This window comes from Macaca nemestrina, chromosome 6 (assembly GCF_043159975.1).
Source record: "Macaca nemestrina isolate mMacNem1 chromosome 6, mMacNem.hap1, whole genome shotgun sequence".
NCBI classification, from domain to species: domain Eukaryota; kingdom Metazoa; phylum Chordata; class Mammalia; order Primates; family Cercopithecidae; genus Macaca; species Macaca nemestrina.
The window spans coordinates 33701693-33723425 of NC_092130.1; the positions used below are offsets into that span (position 1 = coordinate 33701693).

Consider the following 21733-nt stretch of genomic DNA (forward strand, 5'->3'; position numbering starts at 1 on the left):
TCTTTCCATACCTTTCTCTGTATCTATGAATACGTATTTTAATATTAATGAATGAATAGATATGACTTTGTTTTGTTTACAAAACTGAGATCACACTAGACACATAACTCAGTAATATAAACATCCCTCCAGGCCAATTTACCTTCCTTGAAAGAGCTGCAGATATTCTAAAGCATAGGTAAGCTATGACATTAAATCATTCCTCCGTTAATAGATATTCACATTGTTTCTAGATTTTGCTATAACTAACAGTGCTACAATACATGTTCTTAGACATACAGCCATACCTTGTTTTATTGCATTTCACTTTATTGTGCTTCACAGACAGTATGTTTTTTTTTATAAGTTAAAGGTTTGTAGCAACCCTGCAACAAGCAAATCTATTAGCACCATTTTTCTAGCAGCGTGTGCTCATTTCATGTCTCTGTGCCACATTTTCATAATTCTGGTAATATTTCAAATGTTTTCATTATTATTCTTGTTGTAGAGATCTGTGATCATTAATCTCTGATGTTAATGTTGGAATTCTTATGGAGTGTTTTGGGTCTCTCATTTTAAATCAAAAACTAGAAACGATTAAGCTTAGTGAGGAAGACATGTCAAAAGCCAAGATAGGCCCACCACTAGGCCTCTTGTGCCAAAGAGTTAACCAAGTTGTGAATGCAAGGGCAAAGTTCTTGGAGGAAATTAAAAATGCTACTCCAGTGAGCACACAAATGATAAGAATGCAAAATAACCTTCTTGCTGACATGGAGAAGGTTTGAGTGGGGTGGATAGAAGATCAAACCAGCCACAACATTTCCTTAAGCCAAAGCCTAACCTAGAGTAAATCCCTCTCTTTTGCTCTATGAAGTCTGAGAGAGGGGAGGAAGCTGCAGAGTAAAAAATTTGGAAGCTAGCAGTGGTTGGTTCATGAGGTATAAGAAGCCATCTCCATAAAATAAAAGTACAAGGTGAAGCAACAGGTGCTGATGTAGAAGCTGCAGAAAGCTATCCAGAAGATCTAGTTAAGATCATGGGTGGTGGTGGCTACCCTAAACAACAGAGCTTCAGTGTAGACAAGAGAGCCTTATGTTGGAAGAAGATCCCATCTAGGACTTTCAAGTCAATGGCTGGCTTCAAAGCTTCAAAGGACAAGCTGACCCTTTCAGTAGGGGCTAATGCAGCTGGTGACTTTAAGTTGAAGCTAATGCTCATTTACCATTCTGAAAGTCCTAGGGCCCTTAAGAATTACACTAAATCTATTCTGCTTGTGCTCAAAATGGAACAGCAAAGCCTGAATGAAAGCACATCTGTTTACAGCATGGTTTACTTAAATATTTTAAGCCCACTGTTGAGACCTACTGCCTAGAAAACCAGATTTATTTCAAAATATTACTGGTCATTGACAATGCACCTAGTCACCCAAGAGCTCTGATGGAAAAGTGCAAGGAGATTAATGTTTTCAGGCCTACTAATGACATCCATCCTGCAGCCCATAGATTAAGGAGTCATTTTTGACTTTCTAGTCTTATTATTTGAGAAATACATTTTGAAAGACTATCGCTACCAAAAATAGTTCCTCTGATGGATCTGAACAAAGTAAATTGAACATCTTCTGGGATGCACTCACCATTCTAGGTGCCATTAAGAACATTCATGATTTAAGGAAGGAGGTCAAAATATCAACATTAATAGGAGTTTGGAAACATTTGATTCCAGCTCTCGTAGATGACTTTGAGGGGCTCAAGACTTCAGTGGAGGAAGTCACCGCAGTTGTGGTGGAAATAGAAAAAAAAAATAGAAAAAAACTAGAATTAAAAATGGAGCCTGAAGATGGGTCTTAATTGCTGCAGCCTCATGGTAAAACTTTAACAGATGAGGAGTTGCTTCTTATGGATAAGCAAAGAAAGTGGTTTATTGAGGTGGAATGTACTGTGGTGAAGATGCTGTGAACCTTGTTGAAATAACAAAGGATTTAGAATATCACGTCAATATTAATAAAGCAGTGTTAATAAAGTTAATAAAGCAGCGACAGTGCTTGAACAGATTGTCTCTAATTTTGAAAGAAGTTCTGTGGATAAAGTGCTGTGAAACACCATCATATGCTATAGAGAAATCTTTCATGAAAGGAAGAGTCAATCGATACGGCAAACTTAATTGTTGTTTTTTCAAAATTGCAACAACCAGCTGGGCACAGTGGCTCACACCTGTAATCCCAGCACTTTGGGAGGCCAAGGCGGGTGGATCACAAGTTCAGGAGTTCAAGACCAGCCTGGACAAAATGGTGAAACCCCGTCTCTCTACTAAAAATACAAAAATTAGCCAGGTGTGGTGGCAAGTGCCTGTAATCCCAGCTACTTGGGAGGCTGAGGCAGAAAATTGCTTAAACCCGGGGGCAGAGGTTGCAGTGAGTCAAGATTGTGCCACTGCACTCCAACCTGGACAACAGAGCAAGATTCTATCTCAAAAAAACAAGATAAAATTAAAAATAAAAGTAAAATAAATTGCAACAGCCACCTCAACCTTCAGCAACTACCACCCTGATCAATCAGCATCCATCAACATTGAGTCAAGACCATCTACCTGCAAAAAGATTATGACTCACAGAAGGCTCAGATGATCATTAATATTATTTAGCAAAAAGTAATTTTTACTTTAGATATGTACCTTGTTTTTTTAGACATAATGCTGTTGTACACTTAACAGACTACAGTATAGTGTAAGCATAACTTTATATATACTGGGAAAACAAAAATTTGTCTAACTTTATTGCAATATTCACTGTATTGTGTTGTTCTGGAACTGAACTTGCAGTATTTCTGGGACATGCCTGTATATTGTTATATAGGGATGTTTTTATAGGATAGTTTTCATTAAAGTAGGGTTTACTAAGTCAAAAGACGTGTAGATTATTTTAACAGCTACTTCAAGATTCCCTTCTGAAAATCTTGTTGCAGTTTATGCTTCCATGAGTAAATGTTCATTGTTTATTCCATCTCCAGGATAGGATGTTATATTTTTCTTTTTATACATCCAGCTGAGAGGCAGCATAGTGTAGTGGTTTAGAGTTCGGACTCCCTTGGCTGGAAATACTGAGTACCTGTCTCAGCTCCAGCAAGTACTAGCTGTGTGCTTTTAGCTAGGACACATTACTGCTTTGTGGCTCAGATACGCTGATCTGTAAAAAGAGGATGATATGAATACCTACCTCATAAAATTGTTATGAGTGTAAATGAATTAATAGTTTTAAGACTTATAACAGTGACTGGCATATAGTAAATTCTTTATGAGCAAAGTTTAAAAATTAAAAGATTCATCAGATTAATCTTCTATAAGATTAAAGATTTTAAAAATTTTAATTTGTATCTCTTTACTAATGAGTTGGACATGTTTCTATTTATGTCTTGGTCATTTTCTTTTCCCTTTTTCTGAATTTTTCATTCATATTTTTGCCCGTATTTTTATTGAGCTGTTTGTCTTTTTACTAATTTTCATGAACTCTTTGTATATTATAAATAGTAACCCTTTTCCTGTCATTTTTATCTTCCATAAGTGATTTCCTTTTAATGATTATAAACATAATCAGAATGTTTTAAATTAACATAAAAACCTTCAATCAGTATAGAACTATAAAAATCATTTTAAACCCATGGTCTTAGTCTATTTTGTGTTTGTATAACAGAATACCACAGACTGGGTAATTTATAAGGAAAAGAAATTTATTTCTCACAGTATCAGAGGCTGGAAAGTTCAATATCAGGGCGCCAACTTCTTGTGAGAGTCTTCATGCCGCATAACCCCATGGCAGAAGCAGAAGGGCAAAAGAGCACGCCAGTGGGGGGCAGACATCAGTTTTTAACAAGAGGTCTTATTTGATTCTGATACTCGGCCAAGATTGGGAATCAGACAGTGCAACCCTGAAATGTCAATCTTAAGTCAATTTGTTTCTAAATCAAAGTGTTGCTAGTAATTACTACTGCCATCTGTTGGTGGGAGGCAGAACTGACATGCTATGGATATCTACGAAAGGCCATGTTTTTTAAATTCTTAGAAATGCATCTTTGTGTTTATCCAGACCTTTTTAATGTAAATGACTTCTCAAGTAACTTCCAGCTGTAAGATTCTTGAAGTTAGTATCAAATTTGTATTTATCTTCTTAGTTCTATAGATTCCACAGTAATAAATGACAGAATGCAGTGTGATACTTCTGAGGCTTGGTCAATCTTCGGTGATCAAAGATTCAGTGATAAGTATCCTAATGATAGGAAAAAGTAATACTTCATCAATACCAGTTAAAAAACAGCAAAAACAATTTTTGTGATTAATCCTAACCAAACTAACCAAAAATTAAACCACTCCCAACCCCACTCTCCCCAGCTATAAATGTTAAATGAAATTTTCCTCTACCGGGGTATTTTAAAATGTCTCTTTTTTTTCTTGTGGCATTACACAATGTAAAACATCAAAGGAGATAACAGGAAAGGCAGTGAACAGGGAAACACACTTTAAAAAATAGTGATATTGGCATAAAAAGTAAGTGTCTGGGGAAAAAAATAAGATAAAACTGGCAGAATTACAGGTTTCTGCATGAGTTGGTAATTAGATAGTGAGTTTATCTTCTGAGAAAAAGGTATCTTTCCTCTCCTTTTCATAGTCAGGCCAAAAGAAGTCAAAGACACAAAGAGCATGAACATTTTTTGCCATGCAAACCATTTTTGATGCATTGAATTGAAAATATATACATTAATTTCCCAGGCAGCTTTTATGCATTATATATTATTCTTATAGCTGGCCATAGGGGATAAGTCTTTCAAATATATATTTTATATGTCTTTGAAATATAGATATTAAACACAGATATTTGCATATATTTATGTATATATGTATATAATATATCTATGTATATGAAGTACTTTTTAATCCAAAATACCTTCATGAACTGAAACTTATTGCTGGCCTATTGTGGAAGTTAGTACTTGGCTTCTTCTATCCACTCTAGATTTGGACTGTGTTCCAGGAGAGTGTCCTTAAGACTTGGGTTTTTCAACCTTGGAACTGTTGACATTTTATGCTAGATAATTTTTTGTTTCAGGGAGAGCTGCCCTGTTCATCAAAATGAGTTTAGCAACATCCCTAGCTCCTGTACACAGATGCCAGTAACATCCGCTCTATTGTGGCAACCAAAAATATCTCCAGACTGCCCGATAGCAAAATAGCTCCTAATTGAGAAACACTGATTTAGAGGATTGAATGCTTATGGCCCTGCTTTTGTGGGGTGAATTGTCATTTCTTTACAAACAACTTATCTGATTCCTCAATCTAAATTAGAGCCCCTATTTCTTTCTCTCATGAAACAATATACATCTCTTTGTAGCATCAGTGGCAGTTTATAACAATGCATTTACTTAGAGACATTAGTGTCCTTCTTCCGTGTTAGACTTGAAATTCTACCCCTTAATCTGTTTTGTTCACTCTGTACACATACTACCTAGTACAGTGATTGGCACTTAATAAATGTTTGTCAAGTGAAAGAATATAATTCTAAGATCTTTAATGACTTGAAACACAAAGCCTGACTTGGTTCAAAGAGGTTTTTCTTCTCAGGCTTATTTCAATCTATATGACAAAGCCAGTAAAAGAAGAAATTAGGGACATATTGAGGCTGTTGAAGGGTGTGAGCAGGGAAATCTCAAAATTATATTATTTGGATAGGATTCCCAGGGGGTTTTGGCGGGGTGCTGGTGAGTGGCAGTTTCATTCTGGAAACAACAGCTCTGATATGTCACTGTAAGCCAGAGCCAGCCTATCACTCCTGCTTTCTGAACTCCATCCACCATTGATCCATGGAAGAAACAGGTTTTTTGACCAAAGCGAGGTTTAACGCTCCACTAATTCTTTGAGGGAAAATGCCCCGGAACCAGGAGAAAGATATCTATAGAAAATAAACATCAGTATAGATAGCACAAGAGGCCTTTAAATGCTTCTCTTCACATTTTTAAAAAATGGAATTAAGATGCATATTTTTTAAAATGAAAAATGACTGGCATTCTTCCTACTGAAAATGAAAAGTAATTTAATTTGTTAGTGGTTTATTTTATTTGACAGTCGTCGTACATACTCGATTTGGTTTGTTACACCGCATTACCCTTCAATAATGGGTACACACAATGCCAGACTCTGCCCCCCAGGTTGCTTTGATAATTGGATGAGCGTCCATATTGTTCAAGATTTTCATGACAATGAGGATGGAGCTATTTGCAAAACTCCTAACCAAGAGAGCTTTCAGCTTTTTAAGTTCTCAATAAAGTTAATTGCTATCCAATGACCAATCATTCCCCTAGCTACTTTTCCTAAGCAACCTTACGTTGTATAATCATGACTGAACTCCCTCGGTGGATGGAAGAGATGCTAAAACCTCATAGTCAATATAGAAAAGTCAGAAAATCTTCCCCAGGCAATCTTTCAGAATGAACCATTTTTTTCTACAATTGGAAGTTAATGGTAAGAATGCTAATAATAGCTACCATAGGGGCTGGAGCCAGACAGCCGACATCCAGGGACAATTCTACCACTTGGCAACCATATGACTGTGGGCAAACTTCATGACCTGTGTTGCTTCAGGAGTTACATCCATAAAATGACAGTGATCTTAGTACCTACTTCATAAGGCCATTGTGAAGATTCAATAACATGATGTGCATAAGTGCTTAGGACAATCCTGGCACAAATCATGTCTCCATGAATGTTTCTTCGTTAGACAGTATGTGTCAATCCTTGTGCGAAGTTCTCTTAACAGTGCTACTGAAGGTGTTACATATCCCCAACATTAAGGAAGGGAATACTGATATCAAGAAAGACTAAGCAACAAGCCCAAGGCCACATGGTTAGTAATTAGCACAGCCAGGATCCAAGCCCAACTCCACATAACTCCAAAAATCCTCTTATACCATTCAAATTGTGTGCTTGTGTACCTCTAGAATTTTGAATAACTATGTACTTTCCTGAGCATTTTAAAGTAGGCAACTAAGCATTTCCATTGTAATGTTAAATAATTGCAGAAAATGTGATTTCAGAGTATTTTAACCGTTAGCAGTTTAAAACTTTTATATCACCTTTTTATTGCAGCCAGTGGGATTTAAATACCTCATTACTGAATACTCACCAAAACCCACTAAAAGAATATGTGAACAAATATTTTTAAGTCAGAAGCTTTATATTATTATTTTTTCTTCTTCAAACATCTATTTTTACTGCATTTCCCCTAAATCATGTTAAAAGCTTTTTTGATCATTTCTATAACAAATATAGATGTAAATAGATTTTTTCTTTTATGAATATGTGACTGTAAGACTTTAAAATTATCTTCTGGGTTTAGTTGCTGCTTTGACTATTAATAGAACATAATACATCAAAACAACATAAACATATAATTCTGACAAATGATGACTAAATATAAAAAGTAAAATTTTATTAGAAATGCATATCGTAATGAGCTAGGGATGGGGGCGTCTATGGGACCTTGATTAAAAGTATCATGCAGATGACCCTCTCAGAAATGTTTATGAATTGCATAGTACACCTTGATAAGATTCAGGATAATTTAAGGTACATCTTCTATATCTTTCTTTTGCAAAAGGAAGAAGGAGAACCTAGGCTGTGGGTACTCCTGAGAAGATCTGATTTTGGGAAGGAGAACATGGAAGTTAGGAATGAAGAAATGAATTTCCTTAAAACTTTTTCACATAGTTCTTAGGAAGTCATCCACCACTACTGTTCCTGAGGGAACGGTATTCTCACTGAGGACAGCTGCTCTGTACCACCAAGCTGTATTCTTTAGAATTAGGATATTTACAGGAGGACCCAATGATCTCCCATTTTTATGACAACTCACTCCCTCTTCCTTGAAAATGAAGTCTGGGTGCCCCTTAGCTATTGGCTTTATCCCAAACCTATGGCAGTTGTTACTAAAAAGTCACGAAGGCTGTTTCTTGAAGGAAGCCCAGTGAAAAGGCAAGGTGATAAGTTTGAAGTGAGGCTGGAATCTGGAATTTCCAAGCCCCTCTGAGAGATTTACCATCTAGTGCCTCAAGATGGGATAACATATTCACCGTCAGGTTCTCCACTGGACCTCAAACCTGTGGTCCCAGAGCACCAGGGTCAGGGTTTCCTTATACCTAGGATGAGGTGGACACCCAGGACTTCTGTTGTCATCTTTGTCTTTTCTAGATCAAACAGCCTTCCCAAAAGGGATGGTTTGAGTAACAAGAGGGAGGGGGTTACATATTGCCTACCTCCCCTAAGCTTCTCAAGGATACTCTGTGTGGCAACTTCTCAGCATGTAGTAGATGCTCAATAAATGTTTGTCAATGGCTTTATCTGGGGCCAGTGTGTGGTTATAACCTTCCTATGTGCAGTTCCTAATTGATGAGACAGAACCCACCAAACCCCATGACCTTGATATATACAGTCAGTCTAAATGTAGAGTAATCTCAATTATTTGGGGAGGGGAATGGGGAGTATCTATTGAACACTAACAAGAGATATGGAGCAAGTGTGGATTTAAATTGATACCAATTTTTTCAAAAGACCCTATAATGTTGATTATGTTGTATATATCACAATGAGCTGGGGACAGGGACGTCTACGGGGCCTTGATTAAAAGTGTCATGCAACTGTCCCTCTCAGAAGTGTTTATGAATTGCATAGTACACCTTAGTAAGATTCAGGACAAGTTAAGGAACATTTTCTACATCTTTCTTTTGCAAAAGGAAGGAGAACCTACGCTGTGGGTACTCCTGAGAAGATCTGATTTTAGGAAGGAGAACGTGGATGCTCCTTCCATAACAAAATTGATTATGCTTATACGTACCAAGCAATGGTATTCAAAGGTTTGTCTGTTGAGGTCAATGAGATTTGACCTAGAGTTACTGAACAGCTACAATCCATCCACATCTTACAGACAGACATCTCTCTTTTCTTCCTTCTCCATGACGTCATCTTTCCTGTTCTTTATCTCCTGAATGGCCATCTCTTCTCTCTTCTCCGAGTCTTGCCTTGAATCTGTCAATTGACTGGGCTGCTGGAGGTTGCCATGGTAAACACAGCTGTTGTTTTTTCTCTGTGAAAAACTCCTCTCATGAAGGCGCATTGAGGGGAGTCCTCCGATGGCCTCCCCTTGCTGTGCCTTTTCACAGATGTTTTTTAAACTGGAGGCTTCGGGGGCTTCCTGTTTTCTAGGGCTCTACTCTGCTTTAATTGCATGTCTCTGAAGCAAGGCACCGTGACCCGCCAACCCCCACTTAGGTGTCATGGAAGATTGTGAAGAATGACTGGTGTGGTCACCAAATAAGCCAAATGACAGCAACATTCATTTTGTTAGTAAATGGGTTCTGGGAAGTGAAAGATGATCTGGTATTTCCCAAGAGAAGAGGCAGGAAAGATAATAAGAACCTGGGGGAGGAAGACAGAGCAGATGGGCAGAGACAGAAGGAATGGTGAGGGAGGATAGAGTCCCGTATCAGGCAGCTACTCACAGGTAGCCACTCACGCCTCCCTGAGCTTTCCTCACCCTCACAGCAAAGACGCTGGTCCGGCCCTGACTACTGATCCAACATCTTCTCCAACTGCCATGCTTCCTTACTTACTCCTCTCCAGCCATAAAAGCTCTTTGCTGACAGGTACAATGGCGCGTGCCTGTAGTCAGCTACTCAGGAGGCTGAGGCAGGAGGATCACTTGAGCCCAGGAGTCCTCGGCTGTAGTACCCTATGCTGATAGGGTGTTCACACTGAATTCACATTAATATGGTGACCTCCCGGGAGTGAGGGATCACCAGGCTGCCTAAGGAGGGGTTAACCTGCCCAGGTCAGAAGCAGAACAAGTGAAAACTCCCATATTGATCAGTAGTGGGATCATGCCTGTGAATCACCACTGCACTCCAGCCTGGGCAACATAGCAAGACCCCATTTCTTAGAAAAAAAAGAGAAAAAAAGCTCTTTGCTATTGTTCCTCCTGTACTCTAAGCACACTCCAACCTCAGTGCCTTTGCATTTCCTGTTCCCCCCGGCTGGAGTGCTCTTCCCCACAGAGCTGCATGACTCCCTCTCTCACTTCATTCAGGTCTCTGTTCACACACCACTCCCTCAGAGAGGCCTTCTATGACCACCCCACCTCAAAGAGCACACCCGCTGCTTGCTAGTCCCTTACCCAACTCAGGTTTTCCTCATGTACACATACACACAAGAACTTATACCCCACAGAGTGTTCACTGTTGTGGCCCCAGCCCCTATAACATATCTGCTATTGAGGAGGGATTTAATAAGTATTTGTTGAATGAATAACTAATCACTGACCTCACCACAGAAGCACAGTCACCCATCTGTATGTGTATACCTTGCTGTCTCTCCTCTGAGTTTGCACAATGCTGGTCCCTCTGACTGAAGCCCAGTTCCCTCCCCTCCCCATCGCCACCTCTCTTTGGGGACCTCCCACTCACCCTTCAAGCCCTGCCTAGCTTCATAGTCTTCTCCTTTCTGAGGTCTACCTTGGGATCCCCAGGCAGTACCCCTTTGGCTGATACTGCCTGGGCAGTGCCTGATGACCTCCATGGCAGCGTGATCACCCTCGCTGTCTCCCTCCCAAGCATCTGAGTGTGCTTTAAGCGACTAAGGGCATAGACTGCTGAGTCAAGGGGTGGAAGGAGTACCACGCCTGAGCACTCGCCCGGCCTCAGACTCACTGCGAGCCTTCAGACACCTTCACCTTTCTGCCTCAGCTTCCTCATCTGTGCAATAGCGATTGTAACATCTACCAAGTTAACCATAGGATAGCAACAAAAATTCACTGAGGAACTGCTGAAGTGTTTAAAACACTCTAAGCAGTCAGTTGGGAAGGGGATAGACTGGAGGCTGTGCGATTTGAGGTGGGATGGTCATGGAAGGCCTCCCTGAGGGTGTGACATTTGAGCAGGGGCTGATTGAAGTGACGGGGGAAGCCGTGCCACTCTTTGGGGGGAAGAGCTCCCCAGGAATATTACAACTGAAATACATCTCTGTAAGCTTTATTGCAGATTAGATTCCGGCTGCTCTTTTGGGGCTGGTACATTATTTGGTTGATATTCTAATGTAATACTGGGTGTCCAGGCAAGACACAGAACTGGGATGCATGTCCTTTGAAAGCAGCCTAGGAGAATGAGCTGAAACTCAACCAGGACCAGAGAGGAGGGTGAAGCACCTGAGTCAGGGGACATCACTGAATTCCAGCTGCTCAACACAGAACCACCTGCAGGTAGGCCAAGGACTGGCCGCTCAGAGGGCCAAGGACTGAGCGCTGTTCACGCGGCATGTCCCTTGTCTCCGTGTTGGTCCTAGCCCCATCAACGACTCTGCCGAGGTGGCTCAGACAAAGTTTGAACTGAATTAAGACATCCTGGCCTGATCTGAATTTTGTCTGGCTCTGCTTCTGTCATTTGACAAAAAGAGGTTCTGGTTCCTGTGGGGGATGGTTCAGGCAGATGGTGTGTGGGAGCAGAAGTCTGGGACAGGAAGCAGAGACCCAGGCTGTGCAAGCAACCCTGGAAGGGTGACCATGGTGCTTCACCTCTTGGACCTCAATGTTCTCATCTGTAGATTTCAAGAACTGCCCTGGCTACTCGCTTTCACACTTTGCTTATCTACAGAAATAGTTCTTTCAGCATATTATTGAGGATGCAAGCATATAATACCAAGAATAATGAAGGAGGAGAGGCTTAGACACTATGGCCTCCCACTATAAGACTCCCACCACACACACAGATGATGTCCTACGAAGAGGCTCTAAGGGTCCCTCCAAGCCAAAATGTTCCCTGATTTGATGTCACATCCATACACCACAGAACCTTTCCAAAGTGTTAGGTTAAACCACATGAGATTGCTGATATTTGACAATTTTTGACTTGCAAAAATGGCAGTTTTGTATTTCAACCTAATAGTTTCATTCACAGTAGTGGCTAGGTGTGCTCATTCAGGAACCAAATTAACTGGCTTCAGATCCCAACCCCCAGCTTATACTTTGTGTGACATTGGACTGGATACTCTACCTCCCTCCACCTCCCTCCACCTCCCTCCACCTCCCCTCACCTCCCCTGTAAAATGGGGCAAACAGAGGAATCTAGCTTGAAAGGTTAGTTACTGAGGGCGCTGGAGGAGATAACACCTTGGAGTTGGGTGGGGCAGGGAGTCAGGGATTCTGAACGCAGCGACTGGCACAGAAAGCTCTCCATGTATGTTTCCAGAAACAGCCCTAACAATTGCCTGTGGGCCTGACTCAGAGAATAGTGTCCAGATCTTCTTCCTGCCTGGCCTCAAAAGGAATATGTGGCCAGAGCAGAAGAAAAACACAGTCAACGTGGTTTCCTAATCAGTCCATCCTGTCCTGTTTGAACCACCAAACTTCCTCTTTGTCCTTGTGAGGGGAGTCACTGGGCAGCAGACAAGCCTTTACGTAGGCCTGGTACTGATGTTGGAATACCACGAGCGGCATTCAGCTCTCCATTCCCCCTGTCTTATCTGGGCAAAGCATTAGAGGCTCCATCCCCAGATACCTACATGGAGCCTTTCCCCATTAAGTGGTACATCATGGAATATGTCAGCCTGAATTAGCAGGCAGGCCCATCACATTAAGCTGAAGCTGTGGGCTGGCAGCTCCCACTCTGTAATACCTCTTATTCCTGGCTGCATGCTCCCTTCCATGTCGCCACAGCCACAAGAAATCTCTACAGACAATGTACATTAACCGAGAAGGCCCAGGGAAGAGTTTAGGAGGAGCCACAGGAAGTCCTGCGGATTCTATTTCTTTTGTGACTTTTGGGGTTCTGCTTTGAGCTCTGGTACCTCCTGACGGCAGAGGAACCATGTAGCAACCAAAAGCTTCAGGTGGGGAGCTCCTTTGTGACAAACTATAAAAGCATGGCACACATTTCTGAAAGAACAGATGCCCTGTTCAAATACCGTGAACACCTACAACACCTAATTGAGGTTTCTTAACCACTGCACTACTATGAATACCGCTACCATTATAACTACCAGTAACTAGTTATTCCATAAATTCTTCTGGCAATTTATGTCACTTTCAGAGCATTTATCACTTCCTACCCTGTATGATATTTCAATGTGGTGTGGTGCAGTGGAAAGAACATGCACTTTCCAGTCCCCGAATTAAACCTAGCTATGCTTCCTATAGCTGGGCAACCCTGGGCCAGTGGTGTAGCCTCTCTGTGCCTGAGTTTTCTCTTTGTATGAGTACCTATTTCACAGAGCTCTTGAAAGAATTACCTGAGATTATGTATGAAGAATGCTTGACACAGAGAAAATGCCCAGTAAATATTTCGGTGTAGAGTTTCTGAGGACAAAGTCACATTTTTATCCATCACAATGCCTTAACTCAGGCACGCCCTTAATTGATGTCCAAGAGTATATGATCTTCCCTTTAAAAATTCTACTTCATTCGTCCTTTAACTTGTTTTCCATTGTACATCCAGACTGATCTAATCAAAACCTGGATTTAATTATACCACAATCATTGCAAATCCTTTCCTTTTTTTACCCTATTCACTTGGAATAATGGCAAAACTTTTTGGGGGGTGTTGCTTCCTACCTACCCTATCACCTCATCTCGCACAATAGCTCCCATCACTACTTCTATCTCAACTACAGTGACCTATCAGTTTTTCACTCTTGCTTTGTTCACCTCTACCATGGGACCTTTGCACATCCCTCAGACACATTCTCCCTTCCACTCCCCTCCTGGCCTGGTTAAATCCCTACCCATCTTTCCCATTCCAACACACTCATACATTCTCAGGAAAGCCTCTTCAGTCCTCCCTGAGCAGGTTAAATCCCTCTTGGCAGTATATCCTCTCTTTTGCACACCTAGCCCTTTTAATTATGTCTATCTCCCCTGACAAGAACAGGTATATGATGCCAGGACCTGTGTCTGGTTCTGCTCACCAGTTGAACCCCCCAGGACTTTGTGTGGCACTCAGTAAATATTGTTGAAAGAGTGGGTAGGAGGATGCATTGGAGGTCAGATCATCTCAACAAAACCCCAAACCACCCTTTGTGATAGTGAGGGCACAGGGAGCACAGTCACTGTTTTGCAGACAGTGCGACTGAGCTCAAGCTCAGGAGGAATAGGTTCGTTGCCCAGACCTCATAGCCTGTTGGTTAGTGGTGAATCTGATCAGAACCCTGGTCTCCCAGTCCCTGCCACACACACTTAAGCTATAGGGCCATTATCCATAATTGGGATGGGGGACCACAAAGACTTTCCCTCCATTTCCTAGTATTCGGAGGACCTCTGACCCTTCTACAGCCACACCTCAAGTCACCTCTGGTTTCTGGATTATCAAGTACCACATCTGTCTAGAATTCTCTGTTTCCTCTGAATCATTGATTTGATTTAAAAACTCCCTCATAGGTGAGTTAAAGTCCCTCAAGTCTGCACTGGGAGAATTCTTTTTTCTAAAAGGTTATGTTATGTTGGTGAGGTGACTGCACTTCAGAAAAGTTAACTTTTGTTTTTCTTCTCCTCGCCACCTGGGTTGAAGCCAATCCAGAAGTCGAAGTCTTAATCTGCCACCTGGTATCAAATCAGTCGGGGCTCAGTTGCAAGAAAATGATTTGCTTGAAAAGAAAATAGCTTTGGGTATTTTATTATCTTGTTTCTATTAAGGGACCACGCCTGTGTTGTGGGGTTTTCTTTGTCTTTGGTGTTTTTTTTTTAAGTCTGTTCCCTCTCAGGCATTTGTGCTCTTACTCTCTTTCTTTGGAGCCAGTTCACCCAGAACTCAAAGGAGGAAGAGTGATAGGTCTTTGTTCACGTTTGCCAGAAAGACAGTCATGTATGGGGGACTATTTAGCTGCTGATTCTCTGACCCACCAGACAGAAATCATTTAATCATGTGTTCTCACTCACTCATTCAAGAAATACTTACTGAGAAGTTTTTATTTTTCAGTAAGGTGACCATATCATTAATGTCCAAGCTGGAACAGTTTTGCATGTAAAAGTGGACACTACCTGGTTCGCACTCTAAGGCAAATATAAACCAAGGTTTTCTCAGGTCAATCAGATGTCATTGGGTTCCCTATGTATTAGTGGCTGAATCTGGACTATTAGAGTCTTGGGTGATGCTAAAGTTTCTCAAAATCCCCTTAAGGATTAAGGACAAAGCCAGGAATGGGTGTAGGCTTCCAAAGGCATGAGATGAAAAGACATAAAAGATAAATTTAGATTAAAGTTGAACTAGACATTTCTAAAATTTTCCCACAACTTCCTTTTTAAAATAAATTTCATGTTTTAAAAAAAATGGAACCATGTCTCTGGAAGGTAATGACTCCACAATGGAAGCCAAGTTCCCCTGAGATGAGGCTACCTGGAGGGGCTTAGAAAAATGTTTAGAATTTATAAAGAATGAAATTTTCCATCAGGGCTAAGTGATGCTGATATCTTTTGAAAGAGGAGGAACAGAAGGGAACAGGAACAGTGTGTGATTTGTTATTAGCCTCTTCTTTAACTTGGAGTTTCTTCAATGTGGCTATTATTTTGTGTGTGATAATAAATGACATTAGCATGCAAACTCTTTTCCTATGGAAGATCTTTGGTTCTGAAGTGATTTGTTTCTCTTGCATCCCAGGTGCCTGTCCTGAGACCCATGGACCTGATGGTGGAAGCCACCCCGCGAAGAGTGTTTGCCAACGCACACACATATCACATCAACTCCATATCCGTCAACAGCGACTATGAAACCTACATGTCCGCTGATGACCTGAGGATTAACCTATGGAACTTTGAAATAACCAATCAAAGTTTTAGTATCCTTTCTTTGTGACCAAGAATCAACTGGCCTGAATCAAGAGTATTCAGGTACGAGTGGGCTTGGGGAAAATATGGAATAGAAATGCAACATCTAGCATTTGTGGAGAACTTGCCCCTTTTAAAATGTGCTGGCACCTATGAGACTCTTTAATCATAACAATAAAATTAGGGAAATATTGTTATTACAAGTGGCGAGCCAGGGCTAGCTCTGGATTGGGACTCTGAATCAATTCCTTCATAGGGAGGCATTTATGTGCCATGAATTAAAATTAGAGGTGATTTTATCAACAATAGGATAAGACCCTAGAGTTCAGATTCTTTCTCTGTTCCTTTCTCTATTAAAGGATTCACAAATCTGTATGGACTGCATGGACCACAGACATACTGGTTTCCATTATATCATAAGAGTGAAAATAATAGTGGCTGATATTTATTGAGTTCCAAGCACTTGCACTGGGAACTTTAAGTATAGTATCACATTTTTTACCTCATTGAAGTATATTATGCTTATAGAAAAGTACACATATTATAATTGTACAATTTGATGAAATTTCACAGCTTGAACTCACCTATAACCAGCATGGACATCCAGAAACAGAACTTTACTAACAATTCTCAATCCCCTATCATGCCTCTTTATATTAGTAACTTCTACCCCCAAGGACATATTTGATAAAACAACCCTGTAATGTAAGTATCATTATCTCCTGTTTAATTAAAATATAGAAAAGTCGGCTGGGAGCAGTGGCTCATGCCTGTAATCCCAGCACTTTGGGAGGCCTAGGTAGGTGGATTTCTTGAGGATTTCTTAAGACCAGCCTGACCAACATGGCAAAACCCCAACTTTACTAAAAATACAAAAAAGAAATTAGCCAGGCATGGTGGCATGCACCTGTAGTCCCAGCTACTTGGGAGGCTGAGGCAGGAGAATCGCTTGAACTCAGGAGGCAGAGGTTGCAGTAAGCCGAGATTGTACCACTGCACTCCAGTCTGGGTGACAGAGCCAGACTCCATCTCAAAAATAAATAAATAAAAATAAAAAATATATAGAAAAGTCAAAAAAAATGCCAAATAGCTGGGCCAGTATTTTCACCCCCACTATGTTGACCCTCTATTTCATAGTAAAAATTGGTCACTTATTGAATACCTATCATGTGCTCCATTCCTCACAAACCTGAGGCATGAGATTTATGAGGAATGGTACTGAACAACTCAGGCAACTGAACAATTGACCTAGGTATCAATATGGAGTTTTCTTTTCCACTTACCAGCCTCCCCTACTCTAACTCCATCTATCCATGAGCCCTGCCTCTAAAATATATGTCAAATCAACTCATATATCCCTATCTCCACTCCTACCTACCTACACTAGCATAAGCCACTGTTGTCTCTCACCTCTGTGACTGCAGCAATCTCATCTGGTCTCCATTCACTCTTGCTCTTTTATACAGTACAGACCCTTCAACATGTAATTCAAATATCATTCCTTCCCTGATAAAAAATAAAAAATAAAAAAATAAATTCCAGTAGCTTCCCACTGAACTCAGAATAAAATCCAAGTTATTTAACTCGACCTCTAAGATTCTACATGATCTGGAACCTGTCTCCATCTTTGATATCCAGTCATGTCACTCTTCCCTAATTCACTTTGTTTCAGCCAACTAATCACTTTTCTGTTCCTAAGTAAACCTTATTCTTCCAGTCTTTGCATTTGCTGTTTCATCTTTCTAGAAAATTTTGCCCCTAGCATTCACATGGCTAGCTGCATGTACTATTCAGGCCCCAGAGGTACTTTTTCCCATTAACTCTTAGTATCTACCAATAACTCTTTATCCCTGTTATCATCATGGTACTTACCATGATTTAAAATTTTTTTATTTATGTATTTTTGGTTTCCTCATATTAGGATGTAAATTCTACAAGAGCAAGGGTTTTGTATGAACTATTGCTGTTTTCCAGTATGTGGAACACTCTGACACATAGAAAATTATTGGACCTGTCAAGTTCGAAATAATAGTAGGGCATCGAAGTAGAGCTATCCAGTAGACAGTTGATCATAAAATCTAACCTGGAAATTTAATTTTAAGAGTTATAGTAAAGCTCCAAAAGTTTGTATATAGAATAGACCCCATAATGGCTCAAACAAATAAAAGATTATTTTCCTGTAAAGTCTAATATTGATGATCCCCATCAGCAGGCAGCCTCCTCCAATCAGTAATTTGGAAACTCGGGTCTCTTTCATCTGCAGCTCCCCAATGTTACCATGTTTATAGCATGACTGTAAAAGGGAAGGTCATGGAAGATCACAAGTGGGAGATTCCTCTGAGCCAGGCTCTAAAAAAGCATACATTCCATTGGCTAGAATTCAGCCACGTGGCCACCTCTTACTGCAAGGCAGCCTGGAAAATGTAGTCTGGCTGTGTGCCCAGGAAAAAAAAGACCCGGTTTTGGTACACAGCTAGCTAGTCTCCACCACAGAGAGCACTCAACAGTCTCCAAGGGCTTTCAGGGAAGGCAGCTTTAATCAGGTAGTGGCAATTATGAGATATATTTGGAGGCAATGAGAACTGACCATCAGGATCATGCCTGGCATCTTTTGTTGATCACGGAACAGACTCCACATGCTGTCTGGGCCTGCCTACAGATTTTGCCTGGCAGTGCAGCTGCTAATAGAATGAGTGTGGGTGGTGGTTCCCTGTCTCTCTATCTATTCCAAGAGCCAGAAATCTGCTCAGGCTCAGCTGGCTGTCACTCTGAGCTTCTGCTTCCCCAGTCTAGGTGACATGTTTTCTGAATTTTGCCTCTAGGCCTTCAGGGGGGAGGGGAGTTTCTTTAGGCATTTTGGGAGACAGATGCCTTGGGGAGAATGCAAAGGGGAAATATTAATAGTGCAGTTTAGGTTATATTCTGCAGATGTGTGACAGACTGCCAGATGCTGGCATACAAATGAGACCGTGCCATTCACCCTTAAAGCAGCCATATGTAAAATAATCATTGTCATCATGAGAATGATGATAAGTGATATCTATATAGTTCTTTTCAACCAGACCGCCCTAAGCACTGAGCCTCTCATCACTGAAGTATAGCCACCTCTAGGGTAGGAAGCGGCCATCTTTCAAAACAGCTTCAGAAAAATACCAGCCACCAGGCAAGTCTCATTTCCACAACACCCCTTATTCACAAAGGAGACAGAAGAAACATGGTTCAGGATAGCATAATGTGGGATTCCCAAAGCATAGTGTGGCTACTACTGGGAGTGATAAGCAACGTGCTTCTAAGCAATACATAGACTTTTTTGGTTTTTATATTGATGTATTTATTTAATGAATGTCAAAAAACATAACCATCATATCCTACAATTTCACAGATATTCAATATCTATTTAGATTACAAAGTAAGTATATGGAAAGTATTGAGTAAATAGTGAGACAAGTGATCTGGAGATATGGTTAGAAAAAAGTCATGACTTCCTGCGACTGGCGTTTGGTGTGACTTTGGCATTATGGTTGAGAACTCAGTCTTTAGAATCCAACAAGTGACAGAGTTCTCACCCAGCCCTACCACTTTCTGGCTGTATAAGCTTTAACATGTTTCTTAATTTATCCAAGCCTCCATTTCTCTATTTTGTCATCTGTAGAAAGCAGCTCTATCAAAGAGGATTATGAGAATGAAATGCGCGCGCACACACACACACACACACACACACACACGCACACATTTAGGGCAGCACCTTGCTAAGCCAATGCTCAGTAAACAGGACTACCACAATCATGATAATTACGGAGAGAAACAAGGAAACTAGAAAAGTTGAATATTAGAATGGTAGCTTTTATTCTGCTAAATTTATTATCTGGATCATCTTTTCAATTCTAGACTCTTCCTTTGGCTCTGCAGTTGGGTGTCCTTTGCAAGATGTCGCCCTCTACTTACTAGATGTTTGCAGGAACTCTGAGGTCTAGGGCCTTGTGTTTAGCACCAGATCAGAGCAAGGCATTGCTAAACCTCATGATACCTGGTCATGAATTTTCTCCCTTCCATCTGTAGCCAGTCTGTCCTTGTCTTGTGTAACAGGTTCTCACATAAACAATCAAACTTTGGTCTTAATAGGCTAACTACATCAGGACCATAATAAGTCATTAATAGATTAGTAGTTTTCTAGGACAAGAGACAATAGCAATAAATGAAAATTTATATTAAAGGTGTTGCTTCTTTATGAAAACTATGGTATACCTAGAATCCTTTGAACTCTTTTCTTAGGACTAAGAATGAATTGACCTGAGTTCTTACCTTGTCCAACATGGGATCTATTAAATAGACCCATAACAAGTAAAAATAAAGACTAGCCCTCAACAACGATAAATTGAGCACCTAGTTTGTGCCAGGCAAGAAAATGAGAAAAAACAAATTTGCCACTTTCAGAGTAATGTTCATCAAATATACTGAGTATATAATTACAAACTGAGATAATTTCTGTGAAGATAGGGAATATGGTTCTATGAATGCATTTTTTTAAATCCTGCTATAGACCAGGGAAGGCTTTGCTGAAGAATTGATTAAGATCTGAAAGAGGAAGAGTATGAGCTAACTTGGCAAAGAGGTGTGGAGAGAGGTGTTCAGTGTGTACAGAGGTCCTGTGGCAGGAGAGAGTATGACGTGTTGGAGGAACTCTAAGAAGGCCACTATTTTTGAAGCCCAGAGAGTGAAGTGGAGCATGGCGTAAGCAAGGCTGGGAATGGTAGCAGAAGCTTCACCTTTCAGAAGTCCAGTCTCTGAACATGAGACAGAGGAATTATCTGGGAGAAGCCAACTGGACTCTAGGGATATTTCAACTTTGACCTTGGTCCTAACAACCCTGTATAGCAGCCTCATTTTATTTGTCAACCACGCTGAGGCCCTGTTAGAGTCAATTCCCTAATTAAGGGACCACATAGCCTCAACTCTTGGCTTCCAGGTTCTAGCACTCATTACTAACATGGACAGCAGCTTCCTTTTAATTCAGTGGGATTCTGCCAGGCAGGCTTCCAGGGGAGCTGTGGGGTCTAGTACAAGTTTCTCCCCTCTTGTTGCTTCAGTGGCTTTCACCCTGCCCAATACATATTTAATATGACACCATGTGTCTCTTTGTCAGTCTCCTCATATTGAGCCTAGGAATTGGCAAACACTCCATGAATATTTACACATTGGCTTTTTTTTTTAAGCTCTTAAGAGAGGAATATCCCTTGGAGTCCTCTTTGGAGATTTCCAGTGTCTCATCATCAAGCAACATGTCCTTTCAGCTAATAAGATCTTTATGCTTCATAATCATTGCTTAATATCCAAAGATTAAATTTAGACCATGGAAAGAAAAAAAGACCTCAAAGCAACTCATGTCCCTAAAAGGAAATCAAACTCATCAAACAAATATGCTGTGTTCACACAAAGATATTACTATTTTCTACCTTCTGTATCGGCAGACTTTAAGTGGGATATGAAAAGCCTCAGCTGCTTTTGAATGTGGGCACTTTACCCTGGTAAACATAGATTCCACTCTTCAACTTGGCCAATGTTTATAATACTCAGCCCTGCAGAAAAGCGTCCTACTTGGCTCTCCTATCCTCAATTGGCTTAGACAGGAATTGGGGAAATATGCATGTCAGTATTAGCAAAATCAGCAGCAATGGGACAGAGGCATATGAAAGTCACCTCATAAAGGCAATGCATATAAACCCTATCCTTGGAGAAATATGTGTTTCCTTCAGAAGGAGGAATATTCACACCAGTGTAAAACTACTTAATAAATTATCTTTCCCATTATCTTGTTTGATAATCAAAATTCTTAGAGGCTGATAGGGTTATACCCATTTATAGGCAAAGAAATAGGAACCCAGAGAGAGAAAATGACTTTCCCAAATTCTCTTAGCA

The 21733-nt window shown here is 40.6% G+C and overlaps 1 protein-coding gene across 1 annotated transcript in view; it reads left to right on the forward strand.

The window, feature by feature from the left end:
• The window catches only part of LOC105466919 (protein phosphatase 2 regulatory subunit Bbeta), a 111950-nt gene that overhangs the window by 39598 nt on the left and 50619 nt on the right, over nucleotides 1-21733 (forward strand). Inside the window, 1 exon segment of the mRNA XM_071098254.1 lies at nucleotides 15651-15828. Within this exon segment, the coding sequence (XP_070954355.1) occupies nucleotides 15651-15828 (178 nt within the window).